The sequence below is a fragment of the Parasteatoda tepidariorum genome, chromosome 12 (assembly GCF_982258835.1).
Source record: "Parasteatoda tepidariorum strain Cologne lab strain chromosome 12, Ptep-v5.0, whole genome shotgun sequence".
Taxonomy (NCBI): Eukaryota; Metazoa; Arthropoda; class Arachnida; order Araneae; family Theridiidae; genus Parasteatoda; species Parasteatoda tepidariorum.
In genome coordinates, this window is record NC_141766.1 from 48250120 (window position 1) to 48275684 (window position 25565).

Here is a 25565-nt window from a genome sequence, read left to right on the forward strand (position 1 = left end):
ACTTTCCGATCCCTAAACAAACCAAGCAGATGTTTCCAACCCAGGCAGGTGATGCACCTATAAGGTGTCAGTGGGATCAATATGCATTTTCTGTCAGAGGGAATGATTAATTATTCATAATTGGTCAAAGGGTTGGACACTAATATGCGTTGATAAGGCCCTCATTTCAACTCCTCTTTGCTCTCAGTTCAGTTAAAAAAAACTGCAAACAAGTGTCTCAAATTTAACTATGGCGACCAGTAAACGTAAAACGTTCTCTATTGATGATAAAATGGACATAATCAGAAAAATTGAAAATGGATGCAATCAAGTTGATATTTGAAGGGAATATTAACTATCCAAATCTGTAGTTATTAACAAATGGAAAAATAGGCAATTAATTATTTCTGCTCATGAAAAAAATTTCGATGGCAGAAGCGGACCACAAGGATGTTGAAGAATCATTACTGAAGTGGTTCACCATTCGAAGAAGCCGCAATCTTCCAGTATCTGGACAAATGTCCATGAATTTGCTAAACGATTTTATGAGGCAACTTTTATGTGCTCGAATAGCAGATTAGACTGGTTTAAATAGTCGAATAACAGAAATTCAGGAAAAATTATCTGAGAGTCAGGAAGTGTTTTCATATCTGATTTTGAAGATTGCTCATCACCTAAGAAATGCTATTTTTTTTTGCACGCAAGACGAAGAGTAATGAAAATATCACATCTTTTACTACTACATAATATTTTTAAGTCATTTATTTGAATGATGTGTAATAAAAGGGAGGAGTTTGGGAATCATTAGTTAAATTGCATGTGTAACGGACATAGTGAACCCCCGGTTATAGTGAACCAAAATGTCGGTCCCTTGAAGGTTCACTATATAGCGGGGTTTGACTGTATGACTAAAAAGAACAGTTAATAAGAAACAACTCACAATTCAATTTTACTTATATGATCTAGTTATTTGAATTTAATTAATTTATTGAATAGCAATTGAAAATTGTATCGTTAATGAGTTAATTGAATTTATTGAATGCTTGTTTAATGATCAAAAGTAAACTAGTTTAACAATAATTTCATAATTTCTTTTATATTTTATGAAGCCTATTTTAAAAGGAGTGTTTTAATTTTTTGCGTTTACTAAAGCAAACTTAGGGAAGTTTTTATTCTTTTGAAAGTAATTATTCATTTGCTTATTAATTTGATACATATGCTTTCAAAAAGCTTATAAAATTAATTAATTTATACTGAATTTTAGGCAAAACTATTCTATTCTAATAATTAGAGTGCAGCTAAAAATACGAATATATTATATATATATTTCTTATTTCCAATGGTCCATTAAGAGACAACTGAACATCAAAAAGATAACAATGAATCTATAAATAATAGCGAGCTGTCCAGTAGCGTTCCCAGACAGATTTCCGAGGGAGAACAAAACACCTAAACAGGTGAGACAAGTCCATTACCTCGTGGAGGTCACACAATGTGCAAAAGGGATCATGAACCACGTTGATGCGACATAGATGTTTTTTCAGGCAATCGTGGCCAGTTATCAGACGAAACATGGCAGCAGATTTGATTCTAGGCCACTGAGGGACATTGAGAATCTGTTTAAGCCATGGTTTATTGGAATTACGCTTTTTTAGTTCCTCGTGAAAAAGAAGCCCTGAAGGTGTTCTTTATGAGACTTTTGATATTATAGAAAGGGAGTCTGGAATTAGATCTCTGTTGGACAGAGGCTCCCCTTTTTTGCCAGGAAATCGGCCGCCTCGCTTCTCTGGAATCGACAGTGGGCCGGAATCCACTGGAGAGCCACTATCTTGTTATTACTGGCAAACCATTTGAGGAGATTTGAGCAATTATCGATGGTTTAAGTTCGAGAGTGGATGGGAGCATTAATTGCTTGAAGTGCAGCCTTTGAGTCAGATTATATTACAACTTTTGAGAAGGAGTCTAAACGCGGCCGAAATTGTGACAGGGCCTGGTAAATGGCAAAATCTCGCCATCGAAAGCTGTCTATAAATGCCGATGGTAGTATACAAGCAGAAAAATTCACAATAAACACCAACACCAGCGTTAACACAATCACTCATTTTAAAACCGTCAGTATATATTCAAAACTATTCTTCCTCGGGATAGAAAGGTTTCCATTGTTTCGAAAATGAGAGCTCTTAAAACTATAACACTAGTCTCCGCCTTTGAGACATCCTTGATCAGATCCAGGCGGATAGAAAATCCCCTGTTAACAACGGGGTTGATGGGAGGTAAGAAACATTCAATTTCAAAATTCAAATCTAACTTAGATATAATCAGTAAATCCCTGCAGAAATCTCTTTTGTGTTTTCAAATTTCTCTCACGGAGTGGAGAATTCTGGTTCCACTAGGACAGACACCCGGGAATTCTCTCCCAGAGGAGGAGGGCTCTTTTCTGAAAAATCAACTTGAATGGTCTGTTGTCCGTGCAGAGTAACATACAGTCAATGGGAGTAGTCTTCATATATATATATATATATATATATATACATACATATATTTCGGTGAAACACCGAAATCTGGAGTATGTAGACATTCACGTAGTCGTTTGGTGGATGTCCAAAATATTTGTTATATCCAATTTTATAATAAATTATTCGTTAATATTATTATATTTATTTGATATATTTATATTTATTCTATATCTTAATACTTACTGACGATAGATTAGAAGAAACATCAGTGTTTGGAGTATCGGGCAAATATATACCGGGCAATGGCACTTGACCTTAGAAAAACATCAGTGCAAGGAATACCGGACAAATGTATACCGGGAAGTGGCACTTAACCTTAGAATAACATCAGTGTAGGGTATACCGGGCAAATGTATACCGGACAGGGGCACTTAACCTTAAAAAAACGTCAGTGTAGGGTATACCGGGCTGTGGCATTAACCTTAAAAAAACATCAGTGTAGGTTATACCAGGCAGTGGCACTTAACCATAAAAAAACATCAGTGTAGGGTTAAAATATCGAATAAATGTAATTATATCCACGAATAAATTCATATCAAATCGAATGTAATAAGTATTTCAGACATTCACCAAAGAATATCTGTGATTGCCGACATACACCGGTGAGGGTCCGAATGTACAAGAATGTAATGAAATATTCGATCTTTCACCGACGTATTTGGTGTTTGTCGACATTCACCGGTGAAAGTCAACAACCACCGATTTCGGTCTTTATCTCTTTTAACTCTTTTTTAATACACAGTCTTATTGAAAATGTAATGCTGATTGTAAAAAGTTTATTTTTATGTTTAATACAGAAAAAAAATCTTTTAGGGATTCAAATAAAAGATGTACACTAAAATCCCTTCTTGTTAAAAGCATACTTTATTTTTGCTGGAAAAAACTACTGCGTCTTTGCATAAGATCATTCATAACATTATAAATCATGCAGTTAGAAAAATTAACTTTCCCAGTTTATTTGCACTTCTTGGAATCTTAAATGTAAAAAATAAAACCTTTTCAATAATTAAGTCAATTTTCAGGTAATGTCGTGACTCTTTGGGTTGCACCAAACTTACGAAATGGGCAAAAAAACCTTTTTCTTCTCCAAACTAATTGGTTAAAATTACCGCTAGCCGTCATAAAAAGAAATAGAGTAAGCATTCCCTGGAGGTTTAAGGTTATGATTGCTTTTTGAGTATGTTCATCAACTATTGAATCTGATAATTTGTTTTTGTCTTTCACAGGGTACACCGGAACCCTAACGAAGAATACGCATAGGGGAAGAACTCTAGATTTCATTGACATAATGTAAACTAGTTCCCCAATGTTAGGTTTGGACCCTGAGTATAAAGGAGAAAGTGACTTTTAGGGGCACAACAGCAGGGGATCTTCAAATGGGTTTGAACCCTCCTCTCCTCCAAACCAATACTGGGAATGGTAAAGTGTTGTGGTGAACAGGAAGAGTTTTTTAAATAGTTGGTTTGTTCTGTATTTTTACACTTTTGATAAACAGTACTGTACTATTAACCCTCCTGGCGTTTCCCCTCTCTCTTAGTTTCTTACTACAAGCGGCAGACACATTTTAGAAAGATGCCACGAAAAGTGTCGAGGGTCGGACAAAAGGTATGCTTTCCCCTTTCCACTTCAATTTGTGGTTAAAAGGGGTGATTATCGGTCTAGGAGGTCCAGGTGGGTCATGACAGTTTGATGGATGAATCGCGTATGTGATTCACTTTTCCGAAAGTCATTTTTGAACTGTGGTCAACATTGCACTTTCCTCTGAAATATCAAGCAATGAAGAAGACATTTTTACTGATAAGATTATTGCTTTTAGGTTAAATTACACTTTTTCTTGTCCTTTGAACTTTGACAATGATAACGTTGATATATAACATCAAAGGTTGTTATCAATATCCCCTGTGATGGTACTGAATAGGTTCTTTCTACTGATATTTTTTCCTTCCTAGCTCTTTTGACTTCTGTTATTTCCCAGATACAATTGCCAAGTTTTAAAAAAAAAATGTGCATCCTTTTTAATTTACTTCAATTCTAAGTTCATGTAGGATGAGAACAATTTCGTTGATATACGTGTTAATAACAAATCATATTTACCTTTTTAATCCACATTAATGATATCTTTGAATTTAAAAAATAATTTATAGTACTTATATAGTACTTATATAATAGTACTATAGATGCGAAATATAACGTCAATTCAGTGGATATTATATTTTCATGTATAATGGCTCTTTTTCTTTGAGAGGGAGAAAAAGCTTTTGTTAAGCGCTACTGTTTCAAAACGAAATATCCATTTTTAATTCATCGTTTACGCGATTGAGTAAAAATCGTTAGGTATTCTAATAGAGATTTATAAAACTTCAAAAAATATGAATTTCTATTTACACTAGTAGTTATTAAGCAAAACTGCATTTTTCATTACATTTTTTCATAGTAAAAATAATATTAAGAATGAAAACATATCAAAATCTTATTAAATTTCGCATGCAAGGAATAAATATCAGTACAAGAATCATTGCAAGAATATTTTTTCAAGCAAAGGCGGGATCAGGGGAGGGGGAATTGCTCCCCTGTCGGGTATGCCCCCCCCCCCTCCCACGGGAAAATTTTAAAGTCTCGTCCGGAAAATAGTCTGGTCACATTTTTTTCTAAATTATGTCAAAAATTCTTTTACAAATGCCTAATAAAAAAATTTTGTAGTTGACTTTTTATCTATTTGTTCTTAATTAGTAACAAAAATTAGTAAAATATATTGTAAATTCTATGTAATTATAGTTTCACTGCACTACCCATAACTTTACCTGTACATTGTCAAACTAGAGACTGGATGCGATTAGACATAGGTGAAATTGAAGACTTTTCGAAGTCCCATAGAAATCCTTTCCCACAGACACATCTTCATTTTCTTGGAAACTTATCTTTCAAACTGCTATTCTTTCTTCTGGAGAACTAAGAAGGGGATACACAGGTCCTCTTCTTTGCGAATTCTTTTTTATGTAATGTGTTTATCAATGGTTTATGTGATCACATAATTTCTTTTTGAAATTTTCAAGCAAAATGAAAGTATAAGAACAAAATAAAAAAAATTTAATTTTTTAATCTTTTTTTTTTAAAAATACTATTAATTGAGGAAAATCATTTACTTATTCGGATTCAAGGTTTATATTTTAATCAACGCAATAAATATGCAGTCGGAAAAAAAACAATAACAAAATATTTTTTATTTATTATCTTTTTTATCATTTTCTTAGTAGTAAAAAGATTGTTGATTGAGTCAGAAAAACAATTAAACTGTTCATATTCAATATCCTAAAATATATATTAATCAACCTAACAGATTCTCATTGACTTATTTTATGTACAGTGCATGAAATGAAAAAAGGGAACACCTTGATTAACTTTTGATTTAATCATATTTTCACGTACAAAGAATCAATACCATATTTTAAGTTACGAAAATAAACAGAAAAACGAATTCTGATCTGGATAAACATACAAGTTTGTCTATAGTTTCAGGTTTGTAGATCTTGCTATTTTATTTCATCCGTCGTTGAACAACCGACCCAATTTCAACTACGTAGCCTTGTAATTTTGAACCAATCCAGAAGACCAGGAAACTCCTGGATAAGTACCCCCAGTGTTGTTTATTTGTTATGGGAACATGGGGGGCTTTGCGACTCGATAGATTTAACGTGCATCAGTCGCCATTTACTGCACAAGAATTTCAAAAATCGTGATTCAGAATTTTTCAACGCATATTATAAATATATTAAATATTTTATAACTATTTAAAACTATATTTTTTGCATGGAATTACCTTTGGAAAAACGAATTTTAACAATTGTATGAAAATTTTTTCGATTCAATCAAAAAGCAAAATCGGTCAAATAAGTCCTGAAAAATAAAAATAATTTTTTTTTTTTCGAAATTTGGTCCCCTAACTTCTTAATTTTTAGTGTCCATTTCTTGTGACTTAAAATTCGTAACTATGAAAGCAAAAACAAATTTAAATCGTAGAGGAAAGAATGTTTCGCGTTGACATGTGGTAAACAATAATCAATAAACTGTGTGAAAGGTTATTCGTTGCAGGCATATGCCAATATGTAAAACGCTTTTGCAGGGCGAAACAGAAATCTTGGTAGAAAGTGTGCTTTCAGCTTTGCAGTGAAACGAAAACATAGGCAGACAAACAGCAGCCATGTGTTGCAATTTTTTTTTAAAAATGTAAGTTAGTTAATATTCGTTTCTCGGAAGCAAATTTAAAATTTGTAAATTTAAAAATAATTACAAATTTCAGCTATATTGTTTGAATCTTATATTTTCAGCCGATGGACTTACTCTTTTTCTCAAATAGAGAAATTAGCATTTTGCCGGACATAGATGTTCACTTTAAAAGCATCTTTGAAAAGAAAAGGGAATCGCAAGGAGAAATTTTCGAAGTATCTTTGTATTTATTTACAATATATATTAGCATCGAGTCCCCTGATTAAAATAGCCCTTTTTTTGTCCGTAAAATTATACAGTGTAACAATTAAAAAAAATAGAAATTTTGCAATTTTATGGGCATAACCATTTCGAAGTTCCTTCGAAACGGGGCATGATATATTTAGATAGAATACGTGGATGCAAAAAATGTACTTAAAACTTTATTTGAAAAATATTTAAATGAGTCAAAAGTCAATCGATGCATATAAAAATAACATTTTATATTAAAATATTCTTTAAATGTTTTGTTAAATGTGCATGAAATTTCTGATTTTTATTATCGAATAATTTTTGCTTTATGAGAGTAAGAAGTGTCGAATTTTTTTGAAACAGCGGTTACTGCTACAACTATTCTTCATTACAGAAGTAATTTTTACGATTACAATGTATGGTAAATTGCACCATACAGTACAAAATATATCGATAACAGAAAAAAAAATTAGATTTAAATTTACATTAAAAGGAATCTGCACATTATGGGTATCAATATTACTGATTTTAGATTCTTAGAAACACACTTGAAAAAAATGTAAAGTATAATTAATTTAAATATTTTGAATTTGTTTGAGCCCCCCAGTCGGGGGAGACTTGACCCCTTGTCGGGCAGAGTCTGGCGCCATCCTTGATTTCAAGAATTAATACATTGATTCTTTGCTATTTTGTCTACTTTAATTTCGTGTGAATGATTTTTACAATATAAATCAAATAATATATATTGTAAAAAAAGTACGTCACAGTAACAGAATTTAAATATACAAAAATAAACATATTTTTAAAGATTTTTGGTTGTATTGATTTAGTATAATAAATATCAATAAAATTTTTTTCATGAAAAAAATTAACTCTTTGCACCATGATGACCTATAGAATCAGTTATTCCAAATATGTTTCTGAGACACCATTTAGAAATATTGTCTCAGACTCAAAGGTAAATAACTATACTTCTAGCTGACAACACTAATTTTTTCCGCCTATAGAATAGAATACAGTGCATGCAAAATCGGAAAAAAATCGTTGCTCTGCTTTTCTTTTTCTGTGAAAAAAACTGACAATAATTACAACCTGTAAACATGACATAAAAATACTTTGTCATAAAAAAGTACTTCGATTATGCATTATTCAAGGTGCACACCTTTTGTGTGGCAATTAAATGACATAGAAAAGAATTACACAAAAAAAAAGGAAGATATTTTCAAAATTGGAAATGGTAAATAGAATGAATATGGGATTTTATATTTTTATTCGTTAGTTTATATATTCATTACTTTATATTCTTATATTCATTAGTCTATATTTAATTTTTATAAGAAGGATATGTTTGCTTTTTTTATTTCTTTATAGAACCTAACTTAGCTGGAAAAAAAATTGAAAAAAACTTATGTGTATAAGTATAAAAATCTATTACAATATAAATATTGCTTTCCCCCGAATTCCATTCTTTCATCCCTCTTCAAAGTCAAGAGATAGGAAATGACAGACGTATAATAGGAAATGAGCTATGGGATTGCAAATTCAGGTTTTTAAGTCGAACGTCATCGAACTAGTCACTCCTTCTATTCAGAATAGATAAGGGTAGGATTTCTTTTCTAGGGGGGTGGCGGAGTAAAAATTTTGACTCAAAAGGACAACGAGTTAGGAAAGAATCTCGATTTCAATGTAAACAGTGCAATGTCACTTTGTGTGTTGTACCTTGTTTTGAAGTATATCATACAATTGAGAATTTGTAATTTTTACACATGTTTAAAACATAATACAACTGATATTTTAATTAACATTAACCTGTTTAACATTTTCTCATTTAAATAAATATTTTATTGCATAACTTCGTTTGTATTTTATAAATACTATTTAATTGAATAAAGTAAGCTATATATAAATGAATTTTAATGAAGTTGCTATATTTTGTATTTCTAACGAGGTTATCAGTATAATTTTATCTTTCATCTAATTTTCTTTTTTATTTTTAAATTATTACTAATACATTTAAGCAGATCAAATTTAGGAATAAAGTTTTCGGGATCTTTAGCTTCAAATATGCAAAAAAATAAAAACTTATTGCACTACTTTTGTAACATATCAACTAATGAAAAGTTGCAATAACATTTTTTTTTTTTTAAAATTACATTTTTTAAAGAAAAAGTATTATACGTATTACTCTATGGTTTCAAATTATATGTGCTAAGAAATATTTCGTGTAATAAAACTTGCCTCCCTGTCCACTATATTTACTATTTATAAGAGTAACACTTTAAGAATATTTTATTTATAGTAATTAGCAACGTATTTAAGGAGCTTGTGGGTTATGGATATACTTGAGATTATGGTAGGGCGCAAGAACTTGTTATCACTTAAAAAAAAAACATATAAGAGGTTGCATTATGCCTTATAAAATAAATTACACCGTCATTTATGAATTCAAAGATATACAATTCCTAAGAATGAAAAAAAAAAACATCATGTCTTTCATATTTATTCCCAAATATTATTATTATTCATCCTAAATTTATTGAAGCTCTTATTTTAAGTTTTATTATTTTCTTGCAGTCGAGAATTTCTCGAAAAGAATATCAGAAAATACAGTGACAAATCTTCTCTGCATTTCACATTTCGCTAACTTAATGCAACACGTTCTGCTTATTACAGTACGTCCATTTCTTTTAGATCATCTTTCATAGTATTTTTGATCATAAATAGAAAAGAAAGCGATAGTCGAAACTCACTTCATCCGAACACTTATAAGCGGAGTCTAGATTATATTTACATCACAATAAAGCTTGTTTATTGCTCATTTCAAATGAAACTTCTAAAAACGATTTCAATAACTCAACAAGATCATCACGTAACTAGAAGTATCATTTACTTTTGTATTTAGACCGTCAATAGATGAATATTCTAGTACGAATGACAGTACTGTAATACTTAATTTGATTGTGTTAAATTAATGGAATATTAGGGGGAGTGGAAAGTAAGGTCATTTCGGTGCAGTTGGTATTTGTTACCAAGATTTTATTTTTAATCAACACTGTATTCACCCTCGTTATTAACAACTTTCAAATTCCGGATTGTTTAAAATGTATATCGTAATGTGAGTGACATAAAAAATTTAAAATTTATTTGATTATTTGCAAGGATGGAAAAAAATGTTTGGTATATTAAAACTCACTTAGTTATTTGAAGTTTTAACAACTTGTAATTTTTTTTTACATAATTTGTTAAGAAAATTTAAATTTATTATTAAACTTAGTTGTTTTTACTGAAACAAGCTATAAATCGTTTTCTTTAAAATGTATATCGTAATGTGAGTGACATAAAAATTTACAATTCATTTGATTATTTGCTTGGATGGAAAAAAAATATTTGGTATATTAAAACTCACTTAGTTATTTGGAGTTTTTAACAACTTGTAATTTTTTTTATATAATTTATTAAGAAAATTTAATATTAAACTTATTTGTTTTTACTAAAACAAGCTATAAATCGTTTTCTTTAAAATGTATATCGTAATGTGAGTGACCAAAAAATTTACAATTCATTTGATTATTTGTGGGGATGGAAAAAAAAATATTTGGTATATTAAAACTCACTTAGTTATTTGGAGTTTTAACAGCTTGTAATTTTACTAATTTAATAAAACGTATTTCCAAATGAAAAGAATTTCGATTTCCTCTCTATCCATGAAAATGTTTCAATATCATTAAACTAAAGTACAAATAAAACTAGTGTCATAGGTGACGGGATTTTAGACAAACGCTGAGAAAGTCCAGAACATTACATGAAGAGGAGAGAATGTTTTTAGAGTTAACTTCAATTGCAAGAATTGTTTTGAAATATATTTTGTAAGCAAAAAAAAAAAATTTTTTTTTAAAAACAATTAATTACTTTAACTAAATTAGTTAAATATTATAGAAAATTGGTAATATTAAAAATTCATAAATTAGTTCATTAAATATTACATTATTATTTAGAGAAGAAATAATTTGCTGCAATTTACACTAAAATTAAATGAATTTTCGAAAATTATTTGAAATTTAAAAATACAAAACGATTTAAAACATTTAAAGATTTAGTATAATAAATTAAGCAATAAATATTGAATAAAATTAAATCTATCGAATAAGTTGAACAAAAAAAAATAACCTGTTTATTAAAGGTAAACTTTTAGTTTGAGTGGGGGTTCAAAAATCAAAAAGAATGCAAAATATTCACATCTATTCAAACAGAAATACTATAGCACAGTGAGTGATTTACGATGACAGCTTATACGCCTCTCAATTTGTGAGCAGTAGGAGGTTGAGGGGGAAGGAAATATTCTAGAGTAGAAAAAGACGGGTTCGCCGCTCCAGAGGCAGATCGTGAACCCGTGAAAACACGGGCAAGCCGCTTTTAGCAAGGAAATGAAGCCCGTAATATAACGGGCTTGACGCCAGGAGGGTTAATCAAGAGTTTTCTTTGAAAATACATTAATGTCACCTATGTTGATCAACCAACTGGCTGATCAGAAAATAGGTAAAAATTGGGAGAATGTTTCCCCACGATACATAATTTCCTTTCCTAATAACATGGAAAACCGGTTTTGCGATGCGGAGAAGACTGCAGGTTGAAATACAACTTTTTACGTGCAGAACCGTCAGTGGGTTAAATCTGCTCTCATATTTTAACACAGAAGGAAAGAATAAATGGCGGTTGGAGAGATGCAGCGTACCCAGCCATGCATGTAGAGCTGTCCATCAACCGGTACACAGGTGACGTACCTCCTACCATTTTGCTTCTTATGCGCATGCGCTGCATCTAAGTACAAATGATGCTCTGCTAAATCTGAGAATGTTGATCACTCTGTAAGTTGTTTTTCTGGTATATCATATTGAACCGAGCAGTTTCCCGCCTTAGATAAGGGTTTTTCCATGTTAAAGGGTTAAGGCACATCATTTCCTTGATTAATACTTTCCGATTTGTCTCAATAAATTTCAGGAATTTTGATTCTATTAGTTGCAGTATTTTTTTCCAGCTAATTACTCGCTTAACTGTATTTTGAAAATTCCTAATTTGAAAAAAGATCAGAGATTTAAATAGTTATGGATAAAGTTAATAATGACAGGTTCAATCAAATATTAGTCACCGGCATTTAATTTGAATATTTATTGCTAGTATTAGCAAGTGTCATTAAAAAAATGCCGACTTACGTGTTTTAAAACTGTGCGCAAAGTGTCTCGTTTGACATCGAGAACAATTTTTGATTCTCCTGCTGATTTGATCTTCCAAAAGATATCTCTGTAGGCTTGTGTTGGGCGAAATTGATATAGCTGGACTCGCCAATCATTCACCTGTGCTTCTTTTAAAAAATCTTGAAGGCGAATCACACCTGTGAAAATAAACGAATATCTCAGAAAATTTCAATTTTAATACACTAAATAAACACACAAGGTGTTTTGTAACAAATTATCAAAATTAAATAGCAAAACAAATAGAAAATCATTTAGGAATAAGGAGTCGCAAACTTTTTTCAAAGTCGCTAGAAAGTCAATTCCATATATCGATTTTCCGCTTTTCGTCGGACTAGTTTAAAAAAACGCACGTAGCTGTGGAACAATGTAAAATCAGGGTGAAAAAACTGAGCATATTTTTCAAAAATTTACACTTACGAGATGAACAGCTAGAAAAAAAAATTGTAATCTTTACATAGTTTTTGTCTTTAGATGCAATTTTAACAATATCCTTCTCAGTATTTACTATTGTTTGCATATTTGCTTTACGGTTTACATTTGCAAATGTTTCTATGTTTTCAGACAATTGATTAGATTTGGGTATATTTTCTGATACTTTTTACTCGTTTTCATCATTATCATTAGGAGCAGGTATTAAATCAGATATTGAGATAATTGAAAAATAATGGGATGCGTGAGGCAGTCGATATATAAGTAAAAAATTATATGAAAGAAGTTTCTAATTTTTTTGAAACACATCATGATATAAATTAATATTTTATTGTTTCCATCATAAAGTAAATACATTTTTTAAAAATAAGACGAGGTTTATGAAGAATAAATAAATTATAACTGCATTCTAGCAATAAAAGTGTAACCTTTATTTGAATTTGTATGTAACTCGATAAAAAATCATATGAATGAGGTAATTAATATTTTGCAATACATCATTATATAAATTAATATTTTATTGTTTTCATCATAAAATAAAAAAAAAATTGAATTTTTAAGTAAGACGAGTTTCATGAAGAATAAATAAATTATAACTGCATTCTAGTAATAAAAGTGTAACCTTTATTTGAATTTGTATGTAACTCGATAAAAAATCATATGAATGAGGTAATTAATATTTTGCAATACATCATTATATAAATTAATATTTTATTGTTTTCATCATAAAATAAAAAAAAAATTGAATTTTTAAGTAAGACGAGTTTCATGAAGAATAAATAAATTATAACTGCATTCTAGTAATAAAAGTGTAACCTTTATTTGAATTTGTATGTAACTCGATAAAAAATCATATGAATGAGGTAATTAATATTTTGCAATACATCATTATATAAATTAATATTTTATTGTTTTCATCATAAAATAAAAAAAAAAAATTGAATTTTTAAGTAAGACGAGTTTCATGAAGAATAAATAAATTATAACTGCATTCTAGTTATAAAAGTGTAACCTTTATTTGAATTTGTATGTAACTCGATAAAAAATCATATGAATGAGGTAATTAATATTTTGCAATACATCATTATATAAATTAATATTTTATTGTTTTCATCATAAAATAAAAAAAAAATTGAATTTTTAAGTAAGACGAGTTTCATGAAGAATAAATAAATTATAACTGCATTCTAGTAATAAAAGTGTAACCTTTATTTGAATTTGTATGTAACTCGATAAAAAATCATATGAATGAGGTAATTAATATTTTGCAATACATCATTATATAAATTAATATTTTATTGTTTTCATCATAAAATAAAAAAAAAATTGAATTTTTAAGTAAGACGAGTTTCATGAAGAATAAATAAATTATAACTGCATTCTAGTAATAAAAGTGTAACCTTTATTTGAATTTGTATGTAACTCGATAAAAAATCATATGAATGAGGTAATTAATATTTTGCAATACATCATTATATAAATTAATATTTTATTGTTTTCATCATAAAATAAAAAAAAAAATTGAATTTTTAAGTAAGACGAGTTTCATGAAGAATAAATAAATTATAACTGCATTCTAGTTATAAAAGTGTAACCTTTATTTGAATTTGTATGTAACTCGATAAAAAAATCATATGAATGAGGTAATTAATATTTTGCGATACATCATTATATAAATTAATATTTTATTGTTTTCATCATAAAATAAAAAAAAAATTGAATTTTTAAGTAAGACGAGTTTCATGAAGAATAAATAAATTATAACTGCATTCTAGTAATAAAATTGTAACCTTTATTTGAATTTATATGTAACTGGATAAAAAATCATATGAATGAGGTAATTAATATTTTGCAATACATCATTATATAAGTTAATATTTTATTGTTTCCATCATAAAATAAGTAAAAAATTTAATTTTTAAATAAGACGAGATTTGTAACGAATAAATCAATTATAACTGCATTCTAGTAATAAAAGTGTAACTTCAAAAAAGATTCAAGAAATCTTAGTTTTCCTACATAATGGGTTCTGCAGAGGAGAAACATTTTTACAGGGTTTGAAGTTTTAGAGGTATCCAAATATCAAAACGATATATATTTATTTTTTTGATGTTGTGCTAGAAAGAATTATTTTAATTATTATAAGTTATTTTATTAATTATTATTTTAATTATTATTATTGTAATAAATAAAATAATTAGAAAACTCAAATATGTACTTTTTATCTGCATAAACATATTTTTAATACTATTTTAAGTAACATTTGTTCCAAACTTTATTCATGATCTAATTTTTCTAAAAAAAATTAGAATAATTTTTTCTTTAAACGAAGTGTAGATTGAAAGATTTTTATATTTAAGGGGAATTGAAAATACTCTCCAATTTTCCCATATTCCTTGAACCTTTATTTTCAAAATTTATTTATGAAATCGAAAAGAAAATTCCTTCTTTTAGAATAGGAATAAGTGCTTAGTTAAGTTAAAAAATGCTGAAGTGCATATACTTTTTCTATGCAATTTAAATTACTTTCATAAAGTTGCTTTTTTAAAAATATTTTTTTAGTTTATGAGTTACTGTGCAAAATCAGGGTCAAATGTTATGTCTGTTACCATAATTCCTTTTATTTTTTACTAATTTCAGGCAAATATACTTCATATTACTTTAAAATTATTAAGAGTATGAAAATTAAATTAAATAAAAAACCTTGTTAATAACTTCCTGTCTGTTAAAATATGGGGTAACAGACAAGATTTTTTAAAGCAAAAAATTCCGGTGACCAAATATTTTTAAAAATGCATGAAAATTTCATTCTCAATAAGTTAAATAATCCAATTAGAAAAATAAAGCAATCTTAACTGCTAAATAAGCATTGCCATACAAGTATTCCAATTGCGTTGACATCAATTTACGTAAAGTGGTATTTAAGTATGTATGTCTTATATTTTCATTTATAGCCTCTTACAATGTAACTAAGATTATTTCTCATAATTGAAAGTATGACAGAGAAGAGCTAATTATTTCTGGAAAAAATTGTGCGGAAATCATTTTATTGTTATTGTATATTAACGGATTTATTGTATGTTAGCAGATTTTATTGTATGTCAACGGATATCTAAATTTGCAGTTTCTCTTTTAACTAATTGATTTGAAATACTATTTTTCGAAAATAGTATTTCAAAGTTTTCCTGCAATTAAAGATGTCTATTATTGCTAAATATTTTTTACTACTGTTATGGCTATATAATGTCTCTAAAACAGAATTTTTCGGGAGGGCATCTAATGACACTGAACTAATAAATGCATAATTGCCAACTTCTTCCGCTACTGGTGGCAGCTTTTTCTCTGATATATAAAGCGGTAGGAAAAATCATATTTTAAGAACTGTTTTTTGATTTAATAAATTTGATTTTCAATGATATTGATCCCCATTATATTTAAACAGAAATTAGGCCTGTTAAGCTTTCTGTGAAGTTAGTGAAGTCTAAGTTTAGTTGTTGACGCATTTTAACAACCTAACTCTAATATATTAATTGCTATTTCATCACCACTCTAAGTATAGTGGTGATTTAGGACTTCTGGATATGTAAAACATCATTTATGCGTAGCGCATACACAAATGTTCCTAGCATCAGAAATCATCTTATAAAACTCTATTGTCCCCTTAATATAAGAATCAAACTAAAATGAAAATATATATAAAGATGGTTATTATTTAATTAATCAATAACTTCATTACGAAAATCAAACTTCATTTCAACACAAAAAGTTTGATAATCCCTAGTTTACTGGTATGACAGGTTTAATGCAGGGCTAAAGAGAAGATAGAGATTTCATTTATTCACTCTTTAGCCCTGGGTTTAATACTCCAGAAATAATTTTACCCGATTTCAGCCCATCTTTAGTTGACCGAAAAACTCTCATTATGTTGCAGAGAAAATAATTTTTAATTATTATACTATTTTAGATTAACCATCAAGTATTTCGAAGTTAAACCGTTCCTAGAATTTGAATGTATGAAATGAAATCAAGCGAGAAATTGATATCAATGAGGTTTGAATTGATTTAAATGCTATAAACCTCATTCCGTTAAAGTAATTTCCATCCTTCAAAAGAAGTACGATTTCGTAGAAAATGCTAGAAAGTGTATCCCCCTTGAATTTCAGGTTCTAGATATGAAGAAGACGCATTTTTACAGGATTGGGACCATTTAAAAAATTATGCGTGATGCCACAATAAGCATTACGAATTTCATAGTTTTTTTTAAATTTTATTCATTTTAATAATTCTTAATCAAATTTTAATTAAATTCAACCAATTATTTAATTTTTATTACATTTTATAAAAATCTAATATAAATATTTTATTCTTATCTTAACAATCAATGTAACGGCTGACTATTTTTTCAATTCAAATGTAAAACTCATTAATTCACTGACGCGACGAAATCGAAATCTATTAATAACTCTTTATTTTTTATTTCTGACAACAAAAATGCTTCAGATAAATGGTTATATTAATTCTCACAGTCTTTCTGGTGGATCACTTTTGCCAAATTATTTTCAAATTTAATATTGAATAAGGGGGTTGACTTTATATTTGGCTATATTATCTTTCGTTAAATCGCCAACCATTAATCTCTTCCCATGCTCCTAACTGTCCGTTGGGAACAATTCACTTATTACCTTTAATTTTTAGAAATTAATAAAATGTTTTCATGGAAATCATCTTCAAACATTACTTTCAAGCATAAGAAAAACGCAATTCATTGAGTTGTTATAATTCACAGAACTTTTTGTACAGAAAGAGGAAAATGCATGTCTTTTTCAAGTCATTATCGCAACGTGTGGAAAATATTTGCTAAGATTGCAGATTTGTATTAATATATAATTAATATTATATCATATTTTATTAATATCGTAAGTGGTCATCGTTGAAACCTATAAAAATTTAAACCAATGCTTTAAAATATTTTAACTAATGGCCAATTTAGTTTGTGTAAAATCACACCCGCAACTCTGTATTGGACGTATGATAAATTCGTTTTTAAAGGACTTGACCAACACCATATCTAAACAATTGAAATAAATACATAAGATTTGATAATTGTTCTTTGAAGCATTTAACTTTTTAGCAGCCGATCTTGCGTCAGCACGAGAGGAGATTCTTTTTCAGAACTTGTGTTGATAAAAAAGATCAAGTGGTAGTAAGATAATGAATCCAACTATTTATTATCATCCAACTATTATATTATCATTATCCAACTATTATAGAATCAAATTATATATTATCATTCAACTATTTTGGCAGAAAATATGAAATTATCTTCTGATCATTACACATTGTTTTAGGAAATAAAATTAATGTGAATTTTAATTAAAATGCTTGCTTAAATAATAAAAATTAACTTTGGTTTTATCTTTATCGATTATCACTTTCAATGACAGATATATCATAATCACATAAAAAAACTTTGATTTTTAATATTTCTATCATTTTACTATTTGAACGTTTAATATTAAAGGAATATAAAACTTTAGAAACTGGTAACTTTGTAAATTTTGTATAAGGGTAACGACAGTTTTTTTAAAAAAATAATTATGGTAGCGAAAATGAAACAAACTTTTATCATTTAATACATTTGTGATTGCTATGTTTAATTTTGTAAAGTCTGATATGAGAACTGTGACTTACAAAACCTCTAAACTATAAAGTAGTATCTTGAAAAATAGAATTCTTTCAAGCATTAACGTAAGTTTACTACCACTAGATGACTTGTGAGAACTGTGCTGATATAGACATGTCAACGGCAGGACTAAAGGGAGAAGGGCTGGTTCATTACTCTCTTTGTGCTGAAGCTACGATTTCTGTCCTCATGACGTCACGCCGCACGCAGATCTCAGAGATCTCAAGCAAAGATGTGAAAACTTTGCATCATTCTCTCTGTAAAAATAAGTTCGACTTTTTCTTGATATTAGCTTTCAAACTTTTCACATTTAGCCCTTTCGAACGCCGTGGGAAGTATACTTCCCACCCCTTTTTTACCACTTTTAATTTAAGTTTCCATTTGTTAATAACTTCAGCTTTCTTGAAGTGCGTTTGAATAAAATTGGTAACTATTTGTTAGTTTAAAAAAACGTATAAAAGTTGTAAGATACATAATTCCTTTTGAAGTTTGCAACATTTATAAAATTTATTTTATAAATAAGGAGACATAAAAGTCAATAAGTTCCTACTAGCTCATGTTAAATGCATTTACCACCCAAAAATGGCATTTTTATAAACTAAATGAGTTTTTCTTTCCTTTTATCAATTACTATTCTCGAAGCAAATTTCAATTCCAAAACTACTTTAATTTACTTTTACTAGAAATAAATGGCCCATTAAAGGGTTAACACAATATTTTCGTTCAAAAATATAATTCGAAAATATTTTTTTGGCCATAATATTCAAAAGATACCATTTTAAACTTGAAATATTTCTCTAGTTGTCGTAAATGACAATATAAATACTTCATTTTAAAAAGTTCTAATAATATAAAATGGCAATTAAAAGGAAAGCTTAAAATTTTCTCTTCCACTATAAATATTTTGTTTTTATTTGCTAATTAAATACCACGTATTTTGTCATACAACTGCACATAATAGTGTAACATAGTTTAGCCAAATTTACAGAAAAATTTCCATTGATGAATAACAGAAATATTATTTTGATCTTCACTAATCCCACATCCATACTAACCCTCTTTTCATCAGTATTAATTTTCGTTTATTTATCAACGATATTTTGATAAACTACACTTAATCTCATTAGTTTTATCAGTGTTTGCGAACTAAAAAACAAACTAAATAAAATTAGTATACGCACTTTATAAATTTCCAATAAAGCTTATAAACTGATCAACAGAAAAACGAATATTAATTTAAATAATGGATAATACTTTTACAATAATTACAAATGCTTCACGTGTGTACTAAACAATACTAATTCATCAAATAAAACATTAATATAGTATCGTCTCTTTACGAAATTATCTTTCCTGAATTCTATTGTTATAATTGCAACTTATTAATATTTCATAACTGTAAAAAAATGTCTGAACACACTATCAAAAGAAGTTTCTTTTTTTTATGTTGTATAATGCTCAAAATTTTTCCGCTTTTTTAACTACCATTAATGAAATTATGCGCGGTATATGAATAATAAAGCTAAATGCACGTCAGAATCACTAATCAACGGCGGCCATTGGTTTTTTTCATATTTGATAGATAACAGAAACTCTCTTTTTTCCTGGTGGACGCGATTTTCAGAACAAAAAATTAATTGAAAAAAATCGCACGAGTTGTAATATTAAATAAACTATAAATGACACATGAATTACAAGAAATTAATATGATAGATTTTAAATCTTACTCATTAAAAACTATCCAAAGGCTCATTCAATCCCTAGTTCTATTCTCCATAATTTGAATCCTTTTAAAAATAAATGAAAGCTTTTATTGAGTATCCGAAATATGATAATAGAAATCTATGGAGCCGTGGTGGCTCAGGGGATAGAGCGCTCGCTTCCCAATGAGGCGAACCGGGTTCGAATCCCGACAATGGCTGGTTGATTCGAATTTCACCCCCGACTCGCACCGACCACAGTGCTGACGTGAAATATCCTCAGTGGTAGACGGATCATGGATTGGAGTCCTCTTGCTGTCAGGCTAACCGTCTGAGGTTTTCGTGGTTTTCCTTTCCATGAAACGCAAATGTAGGTTAGTTCCATCAAAAAGTCCTCCACTAAGGCAAAATTTCTCCCAATACTTGATCCAGGAGTTCTCTTGTCTCCCCGATTGGGTTTAAATTTATAAGGGTACGGAGTTGAACATTGGTAGCCGTAAACTGAAAATTCGATCGACTGTCCAACAACGGTTATAAAATAAAATAAAATAGAAATCTATGAACCATGGTGTTTCAGGGGATAGAGTGCTCGTCTTCCAATAGCTGGTTGGGTAATTCGATATCAATGGATGGTTTTGATTCGATAGCAATAGCTGGTTGATTGATTTGATAGCAATGGCTGGTTGGTTGATTCGAATTCCGCTCCAGGCTTCCTCCGATCACAGTGTTGACGTAAAATATCCTCAGCGGTAGACGGATCATGGGTTAGAATCCTCTTACAGTTAGGCTAACCGTGGTTCCAATAGCTGGTTGGGTGATTCGATATCAATGGATGGTTTTGATTCGATAGCAATAGCTGGTTGATTGATTTGATAGCAATGGCTGGTTGGTTGATTCGAATTCCGCTCCAGGCTTGCTCCGATCACAGTGTTGACGTAAAATATCCTCAGCGGTAGACGGATCATGGGTTAGAGTCCTCTTACCGTTAGGCTAACCATGGTTTTTTCTTCTTGGTTTTCTTCCCATGTAACGTAAATGCAGGTTAATTCCATCAAAAAGTCCTATACGAAGGCAAATTTTCTCCATACTTGATCCAGGAGTTCTCTTGTCTCCCGGATTGGGTTTAAATTTACAAGGGTACGGAGTTAAACATTGGTAGTTGTTAACTAAAAATTCAGTCTGCTGTTCAACGACGGTTATAAAATAAAATGTCGAAATCTATAATCATATTTTATTGACCATGAAAAAATGACTCCAATACATGGAAGCCTTAATCCAAAAAATATTAGAAACTGGTAAGAAAAGGTGCGGAGAAAACGAAATGTTTTAACGACCAAAAACTTTTTTGAACTAAACATCTGCATTACAATTAACTAACTGAATTCCTAAACTTTACGTGAAATCAAATCTTGTAAAATTCAGGATAATTTCGAAAATTAGTTATCACTTTTTATAAATATTTCTAGACCTAGGCCAAACTGCAACAGTTTTATGTAAAGATATAGTGTCTTCAAATCGACAAAATCTTTTTCTCCTGTTCTCAATAACATGAGTCCAGCACGCTACTTTTTTTTTTTTAAATGGCGGGCACTTGGAACTATTGTTCATTGGCCTCAGAAAGTGCCAGAACTGCTACCCAGTGGGCACCTGTGGCGAAGCCACGGCGGTGGAGCAGCGTCGCCCACGTCACACAACCACAAACCCGTTTATAGGGCGGGTCACATTCACACAATCACACACAAAGGAGAAAGGACATAGAACACAAAGAGAGAGAAAGAAACATCCATGCCTAGAGTGGGATTCGAACCCACAGATACTGGCTCCGCAGTCAGGCACGCTAACCGCTCGGCCACCTGGCCGGCGTCCAGCACGCTACCAACCAGACTATCACGGCTTTCACTTTTTGTCAATCACATTCAGTCAGCTTGGTCAGGTTACGTTATTCTGCTATGTTGGGAGAAGTTTCGATAGTAAAATTTTCTCTTTCCGAGGTTGATAGGATTCCCAGGTCTAAACGCACCATCGTATGATTATTGTACTTTTATATATTTTAGGTGAAGTAAAATTTATGAATCCAAAAATAAATAGAATGTATAAATTTTACTACCACTTTAAGTTCAAAAAGGAAATTTTGTACTTCTAACGTAAAAGTAGGCAGTTTTGCAATTGGTAGGAAAATAACGAATCAAAATTGCAGGTTGAACAATTCTTTTCTGCCTTATCTTAACCCATTCGGGACGGGAAAGTCATAAATGTATTCGTAAGCAGGGGTGAAAGCGAAACGGAAAAGAGAAAAGGCTGGTAGTAAAACCATTTCAGTTATTACTAGATTTCGGGTGGAGTTTATTTATTCTTTTTTTAAACTATTCAACAAAATTTATTTATCTTGAAAAACAAGCAGTTTTATATATTTGTTAAAATCCTAAAGAAATCTTGGTAGTTACAGATATTTTATTTTTTCGGAAAAAATGCTATAATAAAATGTCTTTCGTACCAGTTTTTGATCTTTTTCGTCTTGCTTTATAAGGGCTTTCAGCCGTGTTCGTAAGGGATCAGTATCAGGATGGTAAAAAATAAAAAGTGGTAGCTTAAGCTTGGTCATAGCAAATTTGACAGACTTATTTTTGCTTTCACTTTAAATCAAACACATCCAATCCACGTGTGTTAAAAGTGTAATTATACAATTTTTAATTCGTTTTTTTAATTAATTTTTAATAACTAAGTAGTGGTGAATTAAATAAAGCAAACTATCATTACAAATAAACTGCTAAAGAACTACTTTGGTTACCAGTTTTATTTTTTACCCTGATTGGTACGGTTTTATGCCGTCACGTATTTGTCACAGTCGGCGTGAAAGGGTTAAGCACATTAATGCATGTTTAAAAAGTATTTATAAGGGTATCACGAGGAAGATATCCATCATATGATTTTAGTGCGTATCATATGAATTTTCATATGAATTTTCAGGCTGAGGAGTTACAATCTATTTATTGGTCAACCCCTCAGGGTGTTGACTTATTTCGGATAAGTGTCAGGTACTTTTTCAGGTTCAGAAATAATTCTATGACAATAAGTTGTTTCTATGATATTTATTTTTTTCTCCAATTAGTATATGACGCCATTTGAGCAGATTACTTGGATTACGTAATATATTTTACATTCGGAGCAGTTTAGTCGAGTCCGGTATTATACTCTACGTTTAAACTGCGCGCTTGTTCATGGCGTGTTAACAACGGCAGGTTAAAGCGCATTTTTTTAAAATTTTTCTTAAAATTAATTTAAATTTTTGAGGCATACAAAGTGCAAATAAAAGAAAGAACTATGAAAGAATGACAGAAAAGATGAAAAATGAATATAAATATAGAATAATGAAGAAAAAAAATGAAAATAAATAAAATTAAGTATCTGCTTGCTTTCTTTGAAATATTTTGGGAGGACATTAAATGCAATTTAAAAGGAATCCATTCAAATTGTGCGACACTTTAAAATATTAAGAATTATTTTATTCTTACGACCTTTGAAAAGTCAAGATACACTAATATAATCTTAACATATATTGATGCATTTAATGTAAACAAAATTATTAAATTCCAAATGATGATACCTTCATGCTCATCGTAGACTAAAGAAAAGCTCCTCCAACCCCATATCTTAACAAGGTCTACGTAGGCTTGGCTTAGAACTGAAGGTCTGGGGAATAAATTAATGGACATATCAGCTCTTTGTAATTGAAAATCCCATCTAGTTTCTACGTGGGGAATGTCGATGGCATCACAGATTGATTGCACATGCATGCTGGTGACATCAGATTGAGGACCAAAGATTCCAGCAATCCCAGTTTCCAGCAACGAGCATACTGAAAAAAAAAATTATATAATTAAATCATTTAAAAAAGGATTAAAACATGTTTTTTTGATAAATCACTACAGCATATGAACTCCCTATGTCGCAGAATTTTTTATTAAACACAGTTTTTATAGTTTTTTCATTATTTTATATTTACTTGGGTAAAAATAAGTGAAAAATATTATAGTATTTAATATTTTAAGAATTTATGATTAGGAAATACAGCATGGAACACCGTTGTCTTTTTTTTGCGTTATTGGTAAAATCTTCCAAACACACCTTACGTCCAAACAATTTTTCAAATTTGCACTTATTTGTTAATTACTGAATTTTCTCTAAGTTGCAAAATCAATTATTAATGCATTTTTGAATACGATGGAAAAAAAAATTTTTCCCAACTATTTTGTTTTGTTTTGGATTTTATATTCTTGTAGTTATTTAGCAGTGTTCAGAATTATAACAAACCAAATTAATATACCCATTGAAATCCGATTTATTTAACCTCTACAAATCTGATATAATTTAAGCAATCATAGCCAGGAAATTGCTTTAAAAAGGTAATTTTTTTTAAAGGTAATTGGTTAAAGGTATCTTTTTAATGTATGATTCCTTCTTTACTAAATAAATTTACTCATTTAAATAATTCAAAAGCTTATGCGATGAGTCACTTTGTTACAGTTAAACCGTATTGAGCCTTTTAAAAAGTTGTTTAAATAAACCGAAAAATTTTTAGTTTGTAGCTTTGCACCTTTTTTTTTAAATATTTTGGTTGAATCTGGAGTAGTTGACATTTCTCTCAATGCATGATTCCTGTATTAATAATTTGATTTATTATAATTTTTACAACCATTAGAATTAAATGATTAAAACGGGCTAGACCAGCTAGTTATCGTATTGTGTTTTAAGTGATGGCAAGTATTTATCTACGCTATAACTTCAATAGGGTCAAGACAGCCTGGTTGGAAGGGCGATAGACTCACGTTCCTGCGGACGGGAGTTCGAAACCAGCCGGCACCCCGTGTAGTAAATGTTGACTGGTGCACGTTGTGTCACAAAGTCCTGAATGTGCAAATTATACCTCTTGAGGTACTGAATTGGAGATCCATCGTTCTCTGGGTCGGGTCAAAATTACGATCTGTGGATGAATGAATGGATATATAAATGGATCGGTCCTATTAACGATCTTGTTTTAAAAGCTATACACACTTCATCCGGTGGCCTTAAATTTTTCAAATTCAATTATTTTTGAGTAGTTTATTGAACATCTTCTAAATGATTGAATTAATATTTTGTTTGTTTCTTAAATAGGCTTTTAATAACAAGAAGTACTGGTGTGACGTGTGGATGTGACAGAAGTCAAATTCTTGGCCAGAAATGGTGCCACTGGAAAACAAGCTGTGAACCTACGACTACAACAGCATTACTTCAATAAATATGTTCATGCTCCCCCAACATGTCCTCAATGCAATAAATAATAAAAATCATTAATTGTTTATCATAAAATAATTAGACAGATCGTTCTACTTGTTTGCTGAGTGACTTTGTGCGTGCACAAGTTTTGTTTCGTTGCAATTTTGAAGATGTATCGATTTTTCCGAGCTGTAATTTATGCTTCCTATCAGATATTTTCCTTATGAACTTCTTTTGGTTTAAGCATTACGAGCTGCAGTTTTAGAACATTTAATTAATTTATGGATTTCACGTT

The 25565-nt window shown here is 29.9% G+C and overlaps 1 protein-coding gene and 1 long non-coding RNA gene across 4 annotated transcripts in view; one reads left to right on the plus strand and one right to left on the minus strand.

Annotated features, from left to right (window-relative positions):
• LOC107442095 (glutamate receptor ionotropic, kainate 2-like) overlaps positions 1–25565 on the minus strand; it is a 128075-nt gene that overhangs the window by 52982 nt on the left and 49528 nt on the right. For both annotated transcript variants that reach the window (XM_043056707.3, XM_071188082.2), the window contains exons 3-4: positions 23619–23870; positions 12161–12339 (exon numbers count right to left, since the gene is read on the minus strand). In XM_043056707.3, coding sequence (XP_042912641.1) covers positions 12161–12339; positions 23619–23870 — 431 coding nt within the window. The remainder of the gene's footprint in view (positions 1–12160; positions 12340–23618; positions 23871–25565) is intronic.
• Positions 11615–25366, plus strand: LOC147801088 (uncharacterized). Of its 2 annotated transcripts, none has more exons than XR_015430834.1 (2): positions 11615–11722; positions 25169–25366. It is a non-coding gene; the product is annotated as an uncharacterized LOC147801088 (long non-coding RNA). The 2 variants fall into 2 exon arrangements; XR_015430833.1 differs by having other exon boundaries at positions 11681–11815.